This window comes from Arachis ipaensis, chromosome B05, assembly GCF_000816755.2.
Source record: "Arachis ipaensis cultivar K30076 chromosome B05, Araip1.1, whole genome shotgun sequence".
Classification (NCBI taxonomy): domain Eukaryota; kingdom Viridiplantae; phylum Streptophyta; class Magnoliopsida; order Fabales; family Fabaceae; genus Arachis; species Arachis ipaensis.
The window spans coordinates 20,292,005-20,307,501 of record NC_029789.2 but is presented as its reverse complement, the minus strand read 5'-3'; the positions used below and the strand labels follow the sequence as shown (position 1 = coordinate 20,307,501).

The 15,497-nt window shown below is 36.5% G+C and overlaps 4 protein-coding genes and 1 non-coding gene across 7 annotated transcripts in view; 4 read left to right on the top strand and 1 right to left on the bottom strand.

The window, feature by feature from the left end:
• On the top strand, nt 1,187-7,818 carry LOC107643281 (tyrosyl-DNA phosphodiesterase 1). Of its 3 annotated transcripts, XM_016346876.2 has the most exons (15): nt 1,190-1,552; nt 1,626-1,838; nt 1,976-2,188; nt 2,360-2,420; nt 2,874-2,950; nt 3,044-3,301; nt 3,795-3,884; nt 4,016-4,150; nt 4,296-4,445; nt 5,869-5,972; nt 6,726-6,779; nt 6,910-7,000; nt 7,076-7,156; nt 7,227-7,362; nt 7,436-7,818. In XM_016346876.2, exons 1-15 carry the CDS (start codon nt 1,340-1,342, stop codon nt 7,504-7,506), a joined length of 1,947 nt encoding a protein of 648 aa, XP_016202362.1. In that variant the 5' UTR covers nt 1,190-1,339; the 3' UTR covers nt 7,507-7,818. The 3 variants fall into 3 exon arrangements, 2 of the variants coding, with proteins under 2 accessions (XP_020978975.1, XP_016202362.1); XR_002362607.1 differs by lacking the exons at nt 7,227-7,362; nt 7,436-7,818 and having other exon boundaries at nt 1,187-1,552; nt 6,866-7,000; nt 7,076-7,162; XM_021123316.1 differs by lacking the exons at nt 7,076-7,156; nt 7,227-7,362; nt 7,436-7,818 and having other exon boundaries at nt 1,187-1,552; nt 6,726-6,809.
• Nucleotides 8,736-10,823, top strand: LOC107643279 (polyubiquitin). The gene is made up of 2 exons (XM_016346873.2): nt 8,736-9,052; nt 9,489-10,823. Exon 2 carries the CDS (start codon nt 9,489-9,491, stop codon nt 10,632-10,634), a length of 1,146 nt encoding a protein of 381 aa, XP_016202359.1. The 5' UTR covers nt 8,736-9,052; the 3' UTR covers nt 10,635-10,823.
• Nucleotides 10,657-12,759, bottom strand: LOC107643280 (probable xyloglucan endotransglucosylase/hydrolase protein 8). The gene is made up of 4 exons (XM_016346875.2): nt 12,431-12,759; nt 12,251-12,351; nt 11,964-12,166; nt 10,657-11,883 (listed from the first exon to the last, which is right to left on the bottom strand). Exons 1-4 carry the CDS (start codon nt 12,612-12,614, stop codon nt 11,481-11,483), a joined length of 891 nt encoding a protein of 296 aa, XP_016202361.1. The 5' UTR covers nt 12,615-12,759; the 3' UTR covers nt 10,657-11,480.
• On the top strand, nt 14,258-14,337 carry TRNAL-UAG. The gene has a single exon. It is a non-coding gene; the product is annotated as a tRNA-Leu (tRNA).
• Nucleotides 15,252-15,497, top strand: part of LOC107643278 (thiamine thiazole synthase 2, chloroplastic) — a gene marked incomplete in the record, with an annotated part of 1,199 nt that continues 953 nt past the window's right edge. The window contains 1 exon segment of the mRNA XM_016346872.2: nt 15,252-15,497. Coding sequence (XP_016202358.2) covers nt 15,357-15,497 — 141 coding nt within the window.

The following is a 15,497-nucleotide window of genomic DNA, read 5'->3' as shown; positions in this document are numbered from 1 at the left end:
GCCGGATGAGGGGCGAGATAGAGGAAGGAGGCGAGACCCGACTCGTGAGCACAAATGCGGTAGATCCGGCGGGGCGACGGTGAACCGAGGTGAGAGACAGAGAGCGCTGGGGTTGGGGTGTCATTTTGGAAAGTGAGAAAGTGAGGGTGAGAGAGTTGAGGAGGGGCGGGGTGGGTTCAGATAGTCTAGAGAGTTTTTGGTCATTTTCAAATGGTTAAATTACCCAGTTGGTCTCCATACTTTTATTAAAATTACAAATTGGTCTCTATTGTGAAACATGTGCAGCTCACATGTTTAAAATAGAGAATATTCTGTTAAATCAAATACTTTTTGAATGACAGAGACTAAATTATAAATTTTAATTCTCTTTAAAGGCTATGTTTGGTTAGAAGGAAAGAAATAGAGAGGAAAGAAATAGAAATGAAAGAAAGGAAAGGAAAGAAATTGAGTGGATTTTTATTTTTTTTAGAGGTGTTTGGATGAAAGGAAAATAAAAAAGAAAGAAATGATATAAAAAGACAATTTTACCCTTATATTATAAAAAATATTGAAAAAAGTAAGGGGGTAATATTGGAAGTAGAGAAAGAGAATTAATTTTCTCTCCATTTTCTCTCCATTGTTGGAGGGAAAGAAAATTAGTGGGTCCCACCAATATTTTTCTATCCATTTTCTTTCCTCTCTCTGTTTCTAGTACTTCAAATAAAATTCTTTATTTAAAATCCAAGATTATCATATCAAATTTAATTTTAAAACTTTTACATAATATATTCAATTGATCTTTAATTTTTAAGTTCTTTAAATTTTAATTCTGCTAATATCTTGTCAGCTCAAATTATATGTCATTGTGATGAAGAGATTTGAATATCCTATATTTCTTAGAAATGGTGAAGGTTGCCAGGGGTGAAGTTAGATGGGATTTGTTTTGGAAATTGTTAGCATATATACGATGATGTTTATGGCTTAGTTTGAATTAGTTTGTTTAATTTATTTTGGGCATGTTGTTTTATTTTGATTTGGTTGCTATTGAGTTGTAGGCTTGTAGCTGGTCGCCTCACCCGCTAACTAAAAATTAATATAAATTATATTTTTTAAAAAAATAAAATTTATTTTTTTAATACTTTTATTTTTACCATTAAAATTTTGTCATGCATACAAATAAAAAATCCTAACAAGTTAATGGCATCCAAACTTTTTAAAAGATGGTTTTTGATTAATGTTTTACAGGAACGACGAGGCGTTTCTGGGTTGGGACTTAGGACCAACGACGGCCCTGCACTGCCACTACTAACTATTGAGTGATTGAGGGTTTATCGGCCAAAAGCTGTTGCCAGCTTCGTTGATGTCTCTCTCTCACCCTAAGACTGAGGTTGGATACTTGGTTCCCCTGAATCATAATTTGGAGGAAAACCCTTCAGCTCCCAAGTTACCCATCTCCCATGGCACTAACCTCATTGGTCGCGCCAACATTCCTCTTCCTCTTCCCGACAAGAGGCTTAGCCGCAACCACATCACTTTAACTGCTTCTTCCGACGGATCTGCTCATCTGCTTGTGGTATTCCTTATTCCTACTAACTTTTCTTTCATGGATTCGTCATTTTTTGTTCATGTTCGTGTTGCTGACGCAGGAGGGCACGAATCCAGTCGTTGTTAACTCCAGGAACAAAAGAAGGAAGCTCAATTCTCAGGAGAATGCTGCCATTTCTGATGGTGATATACTTGAGCTTATTCCCGGACACCATCTTTTCAAATATGAAGTTTCGGGTGCCACCAAAACTGATAATACACCTTCAGCTGGCACTGGCACCACAAACAAGGAAGCTTCTCACAGCCTTTCGCAGGTTTTCACTACTTTCTTCATGATCATATAAGAATATTGATTTCCATTAACTAGTAATCGGAGGCAGATTCTGCCCCTATCAGTTTTCTCTTTTTAGGGATGTTGAAATAATTCCTTTTATGTTGAGTGGATTTTCAGGATGGGAACGGGACTTGCAGTCAGGAGCAAGGAAGAAATGCAGCGGCACGCAAGCCTGGTCATTCTCAATCCGGTGAACACAGTAATGCAGAGGCTATTCGCAATTTCCATATCCCTTCTGAAAAAATACCTTCCACTTTTCGACTTTTGCGTGTGCAGCAGCTACCACCTTGGGCAAATACTTCTTGTGTTGCAATAGATGATGTTATTCAGGTAATAAAATGAATTGACTACTGCAGGGCAGTGTTGACACTCTCAATCACTGGTTCAAGAGTATTTTTGCATGAAAACACCTATATATTGAACCACAATTACATAATTATAGTTAGCTGGCAAAAAATTTGGAACTACTTATTGATAAATTTCAATGCTTTCCATTGATAGGGGGATATTCTAGTTGCCATCCTTTCCAACTACATGGTAGACCTTGACTGGTTGGTTCCGGGTGAGTTATTTGCGGGACCTCTTTGTGTTTTCCTTGCCCTTTGTGTTGCCAATTTGCCTTGTTGCAGTCTGACTTTCATTTGTTCTTGAAACTGCACTCCAAATTTAACACATTGAGAAGTTGGTCCTTTTTTGTCCAGTAATAACTGTATCATCACTTTTCTCCGTTGCATGCATATATATAATTCCATGCCTCTTTATAGTCTATAGCGTGTGTGGCACCAATGATTCAGCTCATGGTATGCTCTGTCTCTTTTATACCTTTTGAAGGAAAACTATATTATTGTATTTTGCATATTAAGTTATTAACTTATGATAATCTCTTGATTATGCACCACTATTGGCTGGAGCAGAATTCCAAAATTTGTGAACGCATGAGTACGTTTTGAATGAAGTGGTTTCACGTTAATCTCATTTTTGTAAGTTTCTCGCTTTCTATGTTTTCTCTGTGTAGCATGTCCTGCACTTTTGAAAGTCCCCCATGTGTTAGTTATTCATGGCGAGAGTGATGGGAGGGTTGATTATTTGAAGGTTTGTCTCAGATCTAAATTATATTACCAATTTGTAAGATGAATCTGTAAGAATGTTTAAATGAGATATTAACTTGGCTCTTCTGTGATTTAGAGAAGTAAACCTGCCAACTGGATTCTGCACAAACCACCATTGCCAATTTCATTTGGGACACATCATTCAAAGGCCATGTTTCTTGTATATCCTCATGGGATAAGGGTGATTGTGCATACAGCGAACTTAATATATGTAGATTGGAATAATAAAACCCAAGGTTTGTGGATGCAAGATTTTCCATGGAAAGATCAAAACAGTCTAAGCAAGGGATCTGTATTTGAAAATGACCTGGTTGAATATCTCAGTATGCTGAAGGTACTTATTTATATTATACTGCTATTACTGAAAGATAGTCTCATCTGAAAAATTGTCCTGATCAATTGATGTAGTAGAATTGATACCTTTACTGAAAAATTAAAATTTCATAGCAATTAAAGAACCACTTGGTTGCTCCATGAAATTACTTGACATTTTGATAAAAATTTTATTTGATCATACTGTGTTCTACAAAAAATCCACGATGCCATTTTTACTTTATATTTTGGAAAAAAGAGAACAAAAAATTCTCTTTGATTTTGATTAATTATATCATTTACTGTCTTCTAGAAATTTCACTGTAGCCATTGGAGTTTTTCAACTTAGCTTATTTGGAAAACTTGTTGCTTTTCAGACTACTTATATGGCTTATGGAAGTTAAATATTCACTAGCAGAAAACATCGATGTTGTTGATGAATTTGGTATTGTCATGAGTCTTGTTTCTTTGATATCATCCATAATGTGCGTATCGCAATGTATTTGGTGTTGCAGTGGCCAGAATTCTCTGTTAAGCTTCCTTCCCTTGGAAACTTCAGTATATGTCCATCTTTCTTCAAGAAGTTTGATTATAGTGATGCAATGGTTTGTTTTCCATTCATTTTTCTTAAATTTATATGATGTAGCTTTAAAGGTTATTACTTAGTACTAATCATCTCGTATCATAAAGTTGAATAGATAGTCAAGTACACTGATTTATGTTGGTACATTTTCAGGTTAGGTTAATTGCATCTGTACCTGGATATCATTCTGGTGCTGGCATTAAAAAGTGGGGACATATGAAACTGCGTTCTTTGCTCCAAGAGTGTACTTTTGACGATGATTTTAAAAGATCTCCACTCATTTATCAGGTACTATTAGGGTGTAGGCTGCACTAAATTCTATCTTCTTTCACTCAATCTAGCATATATCATTTTGTTACAGAGTTTGGAAAACTGCAGTATTAATATTCACATTTCAGAGTTTTCTTGATTTTCTTAACCTTATCTACTGCAGTTCTCCTCCCTTGGCTCTCTTGATGAGAAATGGATGGCTGAGTTGACATCATCAATGTCTGCTGGTTTATCAGAAGATAAAACACCTCTTGGTCTTGGGGAGCCTCAAATAATCTGGCCTACTGTAGAAGATGTCAGATGCTCTTTAGAGGTGCTGTAATTTTAAGGTTGAATCTATATTTTCTGAAATATAAATTTCCTTTTCATGGTGATTTGAAGGTTTTATTATAGAATGTTTGGTGGAACAGATAAACTGAGAACAATTGAGAAAATATATTTATTCAATGGAATTCTTGGTCAAGTGAATCAAGAGTCCAATTGACTAAGAGTCACACTGATTCTAGAGCGTGTTTTTTCCTCTCCCTTAAACTTCACTCTAAAATCCCAGACAGACTTTCGGAAGCCTAAACAACTGTTACATCCCATTCCTAACTGCCTAAAACTGTCTAACTGAACCATCCAATTCTGACATAAACTATTGCTTTTTTGTTTCTTTGAATAATCCGTATCTTTTTCTGTCTAAATCTGTCACCTCAGTAGGGGTATTTTGTTCATGTGACAAGTTGATTTGATTGGAAATATATTATCTATTATCTATTATTCTATTATATATTTCTAATTTTACAACCAAATTGTGTCACATGTCACTTTCTCATTTTAATTGGAATCAAATCTTTCCCTCAAAAATTAAGGAATTTTCCTTTCTTCCTTACTAATTTTACAATCAAAATGTGTCACATGTCACTCCCTCATTGTAATTGAAATTAAATATTTTCTTTCAAAATTAAAGAATTCTTCCTTCCTCCATATTAATTTTACAACCAAAATGTGTCACATGTCACTCCCCCATTGCAATTGAAATCAAATCTTTCCTTCCAAAATTAAAGAGTTCTCCACTCCTCCATCTTCCTTTCTCTATCTCTCTCATTCCTTTAACTATTCTATCTATTTTATATATCATTATTAATATCAATGATCAAGATTCAGTTGTTTTAAAAAAATTAATTTTGAGTTAATTTTATAACTATCAGTATAATTTTTGTATGCTAATATCTAATTATATTTTTATATATATAAAGAGAAAAAATATTATTTTTAAATAACAAATAAAAATTAATTATTTCTATTTGTGCAACAGACTTAACACCTAATTAAATGTAAAAGTATACACGTTAAATTGTTTCAAATTTTAGATAACGAATATTAAAATTAATTATTAATAAAAAATTAGATTTTTTCATATAAAAATAATAACTAAAAATCTTATTATTTGATTTTTTTCTATAGATACCTTAGTCTTCTTAGCTAAAGACTTTTGTCAATGTACGACTTTTTTTTTGTAAAAGAAGTTTGATTTTATAAATCTTTTGTGTCATGCATAATCTATACTGTCAGAACAAAGTGAGTTTTAAAAAATGTATACATTACGGGTAAAAATACTAGTATAGTCAAATTTTAATGCAGAGGGCTTTATTTTATTTTCAATTTTTAATGCGTGGATTTTAAGTTTGTCTCATAATTGAATCTTTAAGTGCTCTTTCCAGACAGCTTCATTGCCTTTTGTTTGTTCTCAGGGCTATGCTGCTGGAAATGCAATTCCAAGTCCTTTTAAAAATGTGGAGAAAACATTTCTCAAAAAGTATTGGGCCAAATGGAAAGCAGACCATACTGGTCGAAGGTAAATATGATTTATCATACAATGCAATTTACACCAGGGCTAGTTGATATTAACTTTTCTTCTTCATTAAACTTTAGATCCTAAGCCATAGACAAGATAGGATTAGGAATGAGACACTAGAGGAGGAGACGGAGTAACACTTATTGTGTAGAGATAGTGCATTCTTGCTTTAAATGGTATGAACATAAGTGGAGAATACCCAAGGAGGTCCCAATAAGAATAAGATCAACCAGAAGTGGTCCAATAGCTAGTGGTGGTCTGGTGGAGGAGACCTAGAAAAAACTATAGGGCCATGGCTCTTTAATATAAACACCTGACTCATGATCAAACATTATACTGCCATTTAATCCTTGTAATCGACTCAACCTAGTGGAATGAAGTTTCTGTTGTTTTTGTTGTATTAAAGCTCTTGTAGCCTTCTAATTAAATTGAAATGTTTACCTATTGATATAACTCTCTCAGACTATAATAATTACCTTTGCAACCCTTGTAAAGAAAACCGTGATCAATTATATATGGAAAAATTTGCTTTACCGCTTGTGGCATGATCTGTTTCCTTCTCAATAGAAAGTATTATTTAGAAACCCCCCTCCTCCCAAGCCTCTTGGCTCTAGTTTCTAAAGCCCCACATAGTGAAGTAGAAAAGTCCAACTTGTTGATTCTGACTATGCCTAACAATTTTTTATTCGAGAAGATGTACATTTGTGCCTCACAAATTATAATAGTTATTCTTGTGCTTTTTCTATGTTTCAGCCGTGCTATGCCCCATATAAAGACTTTCACTCGTTATAGTGGTCAGAATCTAGCGTAAGAGCTTCACAGGATCAACTCTATGCAGTTCAATTTCTCTTTTGTTTGTTTGAATACTTTGATGCTTATATCATTTACTGCAATGCTAAGTCGTGCTTACTTGTGAAACTCCCTTCTTCCCAAATAGTTGGTTCTTGTTGACTTCAGCAAATCTTAGCAAAGCTGCCTGGGGAACTCTTCAGAAGAATAATACTCAGTTCATGATTCGCTCATACGAGGTACGTATCCTTGTCATTTGTCAGACACAAGAAAGAATCCCGAATATTTGTATAATTGATCTCGTTTCATTTCAGTTGGGAGTGCTCTTTCTACCAACGATGCTTAAAAGGGCTGGTGGTGGATTTTCATGTACCAGTAATGTTACACAAACTGAGGTAGCTTATTTGATATGGTTTGGTGCTAGGAAGGGAAAAGAACTCCGATGCTGACATTTAAGAATTACAGGATAAATATGAAGTGAAGAAAGCAAAACTAGTTAGCCTAAGTGGGCTGAGAAGGGAGCAAACACACTCAACATCTCAACTGACCATTCCGTTACCTGTTCCTTACGAGCTCCCTCCCCAACCTTATTCCTCACAAGGTCAGTATTTCTCACATCACATGTTAAAAAGTAGTTGTTATGTATGTCTTCTAATTATTGTTCTCTCATGCAGATGTTCCCTGGTCCTGGGATCGGCGATATAGTAAGAAAGATGTATATGGCCAAGTTTGGCCACGCACGTAAGCTTGCTACTTGCTGTTGCTGCTCTGCTCTAAATATACATAGTACCATTCACTTTCCTCCTTAGCACCATGCCAGCATTGAGTTATCTATGACAAAGGTCGCTCATTTTTCATTTTTTCTCTCTTTTCATTAGTAGTGTTTATTGTTCAATATCTATCACCTAAAAGAAAAAAGGGTTCAATACAATTTTAAATTGTAATTACTTGAAAGTGATCAAAGGTTAGATAACTAAGTACTAGAAAATTATGTGGGAACTTTATCGATGGGGAGTTGCCAGGGGAATATTCTTAATGATTTATGATTTAGCTAAAATAACGCCTTAGCTCTTTCTCTCTTCGGGTTTCTCTCCCCGGGGGTACAAAAGAGTGAATATTTATGAAGTTTAATTTATTCACATTATAAGTAAGTGGAAAATTGAACATTAAACTTACATTTCTGTTGACTTTGACTAGTCAATGCTAAGTCGCATTACCAATTGATAGTTGTGGGAGAAAATTTTCAATTTAATAGTACCTTTTAATTGTCGGTAAAATTTGAAATATTCTATTTTGATCATTCAATTGAATTAAAAGCCTTTAATTTATGCTAATGGGTTATAATTCAAATGATATAGTTTTTTTATTCTTATCTAGGTGTTTTTAGTTTGAGTCTCATTTTTAATTTAAAAAATAAAAAAATAAAAACCTATAAATATAGTATTTCTCAATTTTTTCCTCCAAATTATTTTTTGGTGATAAACGACTTTAAAAAAAAAAGAAACAGAAGTGGATTCACTCAATGTTCTTTCCAGTTGATTATCCGATCCGTTTCTTTCAAGTTAGATCATAATTAGATAATAGATAATAATGTGCAACTGTGGATAAGCTTGAAAACTAAATGCCGGTTTTGCGTTCCTGATTAATAATCCTCAAAGAAAGAGTGATATAGAGAGTAGAGAGAGCAACACGCCAACATCTTTAATTTTGTAAAAAGAATTATCCACCAAATAAAAAATAGAATCTTTCTTTGCAGCCTCAGCTGCCGATTAATGGACAGTGGATCCCACCGTGATAATAAAATCTATAAAAGCCCACTTGTCTATTTTTTTATTTTGATTTTTGATTTGGTATACCGTATACCCCTTTCTCAGCCCACTTGCCAATTACTACAACTTGTGTGGGCCCAAATATTATGTTAAGGATCCACTTATAATAAGATAACATCTATTACCACAAAAAAAGAGATAATAACACCGTGGCGGTCAATACGAGAAGAGCGTTTGCGTGGTTTGTTGTTTGTTTGTGATGGGGAGGTCTGAGGTGCCTTAACTCCAACCAACGCCTTCCAATTTCCAACCCTTCACGTCTGGCCAAACATTGCCGTGTCTATAGTGTCAATTGACACCTCAACCGTACACGTGTCGCAAACTGATAAGGTAAATGGTCACCCTCTTTCTGTTGCGTAAATAAGGCGGACACCTCTTTATGCTATAAAGGAACCTCCAGACCCCATTGTTTCTTCACAATTCTCATTTTCATTCTCTCTTTGTTGTCCGAAATCCTTCAAGGTACCTTCCTCCTCTTTCTCTTTGCTTTTGATTCTGGTTCCCTTTAGTTACATCTGTAGGGTTTTGGCATTTCTTCTTAATCACCAATATTATCGGTTTTAGATTCGTTATATTATGTCTTTTGTTGCCTCGTTCCTTGGAAATTTTCTCTAGATCTGTTTATACTGCAATGATTTATGATATTTAATTGTTAAATCTGATCGGTTTTGATCACGCTTTTAAACTGCAATTTTTAGTTGCTTTCTGAAAGATCGAAGGCCTTTGTTTCGGATCGTAAATTTTCTGAAAAAATCTGAGATCAATTGTACCAATTTTGATTATAGGTTTTTTTTTTTTTTCCGTTGTTGATCCTGATTCATCTGTTTATGACGATGCGAATTTTAATGTACGTTTCCTTAACTAGTTTCTTATTTAATTGTTGTTAACGATGATGCAGATGCAAATCTTTGTGAAGACCCTCACTGGAAAGACTATCACTCTCGAGGTCGAGAGTTCCGACACCATCGATAACGTCAAGGCAAAAATTCAAGATAAGGAAGGGATCCCACCGGATCAGCAACGTCTGATCTTCGCCGGAAAGCAACTCGAGGACGGCCGCACCTTGGCCGACTACAACATCCAGAAGGAATCCACCCTCCACCTCGTTCTCCGTCTCCGTGGTGGCATGCAGATCTTCGTTAAGACCCTCACCGGCAAGACCATCACCCTCGAGGTTGAAAGCTCCGACACCATTGACAACGTCAAGGCTAAAATCCAGGATAAGGAGGGTATTCCACCGGACCAGCAGAGGTTGATCTTCGCCGGGAAGCAGCTTGAGGACGGCCGCACCTTGGCAGACTACAACATCCAGAAGGAGTCAACCCTTCATCTTGTACTCCGTCTACGTGGTGGCATGCAGATCTTTGTTAAGACCCTTACCGGAAAGACAATTACCCTTGAGGTGGAGAGCTCTGACACCATCGATAATGTCAAGGCCAAAATCCAAGACAAGGAGGGCATTCCCCCGGACCAGCAGAGATTGATCTTCGCCGGTAAGCAGCTCGAGGATGGCCGCACTCTTGCAGACTACAACATCCAAAAGGAGTCCACCCTCCATCTTGTCTTGCGTCTCCGTGGTGGTATGCAGATTTTCGTGAAGACCCTCACCGGGAAAACCATCACTCTTGAGGTGGAGAGCTCTGACACCATTGATAATGTCAAAGCTAAGATCCAAGACAAGGAAGGTATCCCCCCGGACCAGCAGAGGTTGATCTTTGCTGGTAAGCAGCTTGAAGATGGGCGCACCTTGGCCGACTACAATATCCAGAAGGAGTCCACCCTTCATCTTGTCCTCCGTCTCAGGGGAGGCATGCAGATTTTTGTTAAGACTTTGACTGGGAAGACCATTACCCTTGAGGTGGAGAGCTCCGACACCATTGACAATGTCAAAGCCAAGATTCAGGACAAGGAGGGGATCCCCCCGGACCAGCAGAGGTTGATCTTCGCAGGGAAGCAGTTGGAAGATGGAAGGACCCTTGCTGATTACAATATTCAGAAGGAGTCTACTCTTCACCTTGTGCTTCGTCTCCGTGGTGGATTTTAAGTGGATGAATTGCAATTTGTTGTTTCCTCAATATTATGTTTTTAAATTTCTGAACTTGTTGAATGGGTCTGGGTCCTTAGTGGCCCTTTAAATAAATTTCGTTATTTATCTTTTGATTGTTAATAATACTACTGTTTTTTTTAATTGCACTTTGTGTTTTACCTTTATAAAAGTTGGTACCTTGGTTAATGCTGTGTTGATTCTATTATGTAGTTTGTGTTTGTATATTTGAATTGTGGCTCGAAAGGGCTTTTGTTGCTGTATATTGTTGAATTATACTTGGTCATATGATGATATTAAATATGGATGGTTGATGGGTATGGATGTTTAAAGTCATTCAGGATATTAGATAAGCCGAGCATCGGTTTGGTTGACGTCTCAGGGAAGACAAGGCCTATCGATTGCCGCATTGCTGTTCCCTTCTTTCTTTAAATTTTTGTCATACTACTCACATAAAACCATGTGAAGGCATGCTTCGATTGATTGCTAAGACAGTCGTAATTTACCATTTCTCAATGCTCAATGATTGGGTTAGAGAATTGATGTTAAGAAAATAGGCGTTAGGAATCAGTATTGCATATGCAAACAGTGCTCTGGTGCATGTTAGTTTCAAGCGGGTTCTAGTTTCCTGTTTCCAGACTTCAGCAAATTAAATGGGTTGAAATTGTTTATTTAGCGACTAATCTTTATGTCTAACTATGGAGCCAGCTGATGAAAAGAGATTTAGCATTTTTCTTATTCAGCTATGATAACGAACTGAATGAATGAATATAATCTCTTAAATGCCGATGGCATACGAAGTGGGTGCACATACATTACGCGCAAAAAAAGGAAGTGTAAAAGGAATTAATCCCAGGGGCTCAAAGAACACTCTTCTGGAAGGATTGGATAGCGTTGAGAATCGTTGCAGTAGTCATAGATGACGAGGTTCCTCTGAACCCAAGCATAATCCTTCTTCTGATCATCGGAGAGGTGCCAGGCAGAGTATTGATCCCACCAATTGTCGGTGGTGGTTGAGACACATGCAGGATATGGATCTTTCCATTGGCAGCCGTCGACGCTGAAGTCCTTGTATGATGACACAAAGGGTGCTAGTTTCCAGTTCGTCTTCTCCAGTCCTCCTCTTGTGGCCCACTCATCTGCGTTCCATATGCTCGAGAACAAGTACATGGGCTTCTCATTTGGGAAGAAATTGTTTTCCTTCCCATTGTTCTTGAACACCCTTATGGGCACTCTATCCACGAAAAACCTGTTCATGCAATTCGTTTTGAACCTCAGTGACCTCTTGTCAATTGAAATTTGTATTGTATACTCAAAAAATGAACTTACACAATTTGGTGGTTGTTCCAGAGAATCGAATAGGTGTGGTAGTCCTCAGTTGGATCGAACCAAAGCATGTGCCTCATCTCACGGCCTCCAGTTCCATTCTTGTATACATTTGTCTGAATCAAGAACGGCTGCCCTGTTCTGTTCCCCAAGAACTCAAAGTCCAGCTCATCTCTTTCTGGCCCTGCCCCGTTCTCCGAGCACATCTGCCACCAATCATATTATATCATACCATATAACAAATATAAGTATATAACACATTATCTATCCTCCTTTCATCATACACTTACATAGTAAGCTGTGACAACTCCAGCAGAGTCACCTGCCACCAATTTCAGCTTCATACTGAACCACCCGAATCTGTATCGCTGCTTTGTTTGAAATCCACATCCTACCAATTCAAACCCAATGCTTCAAAGTTACAATAAGAATGAATAAGAGCATTGAATAATATTAGCATTTGGTATTACCTGTGTCTTTGTCAAGTGAGAGATACCAGATCTGCCCATCCTTGGAGGTACTAAAATGGTCTTCAGACCACATTATGCTGAAATTATCTTCAAAGGATCCTTTGGACACAGCTGCTTCAGCTATGACTACGAGAAGAAGGATCACGCCCAATGATGATGAAGCTTTTGCTTCCATTCTCACCATGTATTTTGGACGCACAAGAGAATGAATGGAGCTTAGGTTCGTGCTTGCTTGATCCCTCAAACCGAGATGGGGATGTTCATTTAATGATCAGAATATGAACATGATTTCGGCCACATCCAGTTGTATTATTATGTATTATGTATTATGTATTCTCATATGCTTCCTCACCTCTTTTTGGACCCAGGGCTCAATGTACCAAACTGCCCCTCCATGCATTTTCCTCACCCCTCCCCTGCCCATACCGATACCATGCCATATGTTAAAACTAGAACTTCTCTATCACTGTAACATGTCCTCCTTTGGGTAATTTGAAGAGAATTTATTTATAATTTAAAAACAACGTCTGAAACTGAAACCTTAATCTCCTAACAATTTTTATTCTGAACCAATTAGTCTCTAAGTTATTAGAAACAAAATTTTTATAAACTGATGTTACTCAATATGAGTAACTAAGTAACTGGAGATGCATAACCGACAAGGGCATATTGGTCAGTGAAAAATACAATAATGCAACCTGGAATAATAGCTAATTTAAAATGAATGTGGGACCAGTGGCCAGGCTGCATTGCAGTGGTTTTTCTAGGCTAGCACCACCATGGATGTAGAGGTGGGTCCTTTCATTACGAGGAAGAACGTGACCACACTTCTTTGGTCTTCAACATGTTATATACTAATACTAAATACTAATAGCAAATTGGTGCAGAGGGAAAATTAATTTATAAATGGATCACGAAAACACTAATGAAACGTGATGTCCTAAGTAAGTCTAAAGTTATTACTTGCAAACTTAACCTTGCTACTAGAATTAGAATACCCATTCTAACGTGTTGTAGTTAATAAGATGTCATTTGAATTCTGAAAAATCATTTCAATGATCATCTAAGAAAAGAACACTTCAAAATATAACTCTTGCATTCACAACTCACAAGTTAAATACAAATAAATTTTGTTTTTATCTAACATTATAAATTAAAGTCCCGCTCAATCTACTTTTGCCATATTTAAGCCTTGGTTAATAACAATATGCTTTATTGATAGGAGTCAAAAGCAAAAGAGATATTGCATATCTATAATCGCTAATTGCTACTAACTTTAAATGGATATTGTTTCCCAAACCGGTGCGTAATTAATCCATCAAACAACGCTTATTACGGGAAATTAAAGCAGTGAGAAACAAAACCTACTTTAGTTTATGATAATGATTATTGATTAACGAAAATAAGGATGACCAACATGCTACCAGCCTACACACCTGGCCCGATAAAAAAATGCAGAAAATGGCATGGGGAATAAGCATTTGTTCAAAACGAGAGGATGCATGTGACAACATGCTGGGGTATCTTTCACAAACTAATAATAAAGCAGGATCTCTTGACGAATGCTTTCTCTAAAAATTACTCGAGCATGTGTAAGCCTATAAGGCACTAGTCTCTGTAATGCAACTGTCAATTACCCAGGCAATTACAATGTTTTCCTTTCATAGTGAGTTTGTATTAATTGTTTGATTTTGAATATGAGATTCCCGTGGAAAGGCTTTGTTATTCTACTCAGGTAAATGAGAAGCAAGGACAAGAGTATTGTCAAGTGGGTTAAAAGGATAAAAAATCTGTTAAATATTTTAAGTAGGAAACTTTATGTCATCTGACAGTTTGGCCGAGTGGTCTAAGGCGCCAGATTTAGGCTCTGGTCCGAAAGGGCGTGGGTTCAAATCCCACAGCTGTCATGAGATTTTAATAGTTGATGTCCATTTTTGTAATAAGATTTCTGGGCTACTAGCTTCACATGTTGGGCCAGGGTCTCCAACAAGTATTATGATCTTAAAACCAAAAACAAAGAGTGGGAAAAAAACCAAAATAAAAGAATATAGAGTTCTTTTACCATTCTGCCAAAAATTTAAAAAAAAAAAAAAAACAAACAAAGGGGCAGCAGGGGGGTTGTGTGTGGAGTATTCGAATTTTATAAATATAAGGAGAGCCTTACTAAATAGTAACTAAACTTAATTAAAATTATAATTAATCACTAAGTATACAGATATTTGTTTTACACCTACCAAGTAAACTTTCAAAGATAGCTATATACATGCACTATAGCTTGGAGCTTGCCGTGCATAAAGATATAAATAATGATTTTATTATGTGTGAACCTTATTGCTGCATAGATATGAATTTTTTTTCCCATACAAATATCAAATATGTATGAATAATACTTTAGTTGTCTATGATTCTAATTTTACTGAAAAATATTATGTTGACATAATAACATGTAAATGTGAACACAATAATGTCCATTATATTGCGGAGTGAATTAACATAGTGTTTTAGGGAATCTTAAATAAATCATACAAACAAAAAAGTTTTTAAAAATCAAGTATACAAAATAAATTTACAGTCCACAAATGAAAAGAAAATCCGCAAGACAGGAAACATAATATCGAAATTAAGAGTGATGAAATTTGATTTGAAAACATATGAAAATATCGGAAAAAAGTAGAGGGGGAGAGCAGATATGGAAACATAGAAGCTTTCCAACCGTTCAAATTCTATCTTGATCACTCAAAAATCAAAAAGCATAGACTGCTTGCTTGATTTTTCCTATAAGATATTTGATATTTCACTCATTCACTGACCCCACCGCCACTCCCATTTCTCCATATAAACCCCACCAGCTCCCAACACTCCTTCGTCTCAGTGTCCATCGTCGTCTTCTTCTTACCACTATTCTTAATTAATTAATTCCCTTCCAATGGCAGCCATGGCCACCACCACCGCCCTCTCCTCAAACCTCATCAAGGCCTCCGCCTTCCACGGCACACCGGTCGCCACTTCCAGAGTCACTCCCATCAAATCCCAACAGCAGCAGAGCCAAACCATCTCCATGTCCATG

Bases quoted from the DNA above. Each gene is read 5' to 3' on its own strand.
- LOC107643280 (XM_016346875.2), bottom strand. From the start codon at position 12,614: ATGGTGAGAATGGAAGCAAAAGCTTCATCATCATTGGGCGTGATCCTT. The intron at 12,352-12,430 runs GTAATACCAAAT...TTGAATTGGTAG, and splicing joins CTCACTTGACAAAGACACAG to GATGTGGATTTCAAACAAAG. The intron at 11,884-11,963 runs GTAAGTTCATTT...TTGCATGAACAG, and splicing joins TGGAACAACCACCAAATTGT to GTTTTTCGTGGATAGAGTGC.
- LOC107643281 (XM_016346876.2), top strand. From the start codon at position 1,340: ATGTCTCTCTCTCACCCTAAGACTGAGGTTGGATACTTGGTTCCCCTG. The intron at 3,302-3,794 runs GTACTTATTTAT...TTGGTGTTGCAG, and splicing joins AATATCTCAGTATGCTGAAG to TGGCCAGAATTCTCTGTTAA. The intron at 7,157-7,226 runs GTAGCTTATTTG...TAAGAATTACAG, and splicing joins GTAATGTTACACAAACTGAG to GATAAATATGAAGTGAAGAA.
- LOC107643279 (XM_016346873.2), top strand. From the start codon at position 9,489: ATGCAAATCTTTGTGAAGACCCTCACTGGAAAGACTATCACTCTCGAG.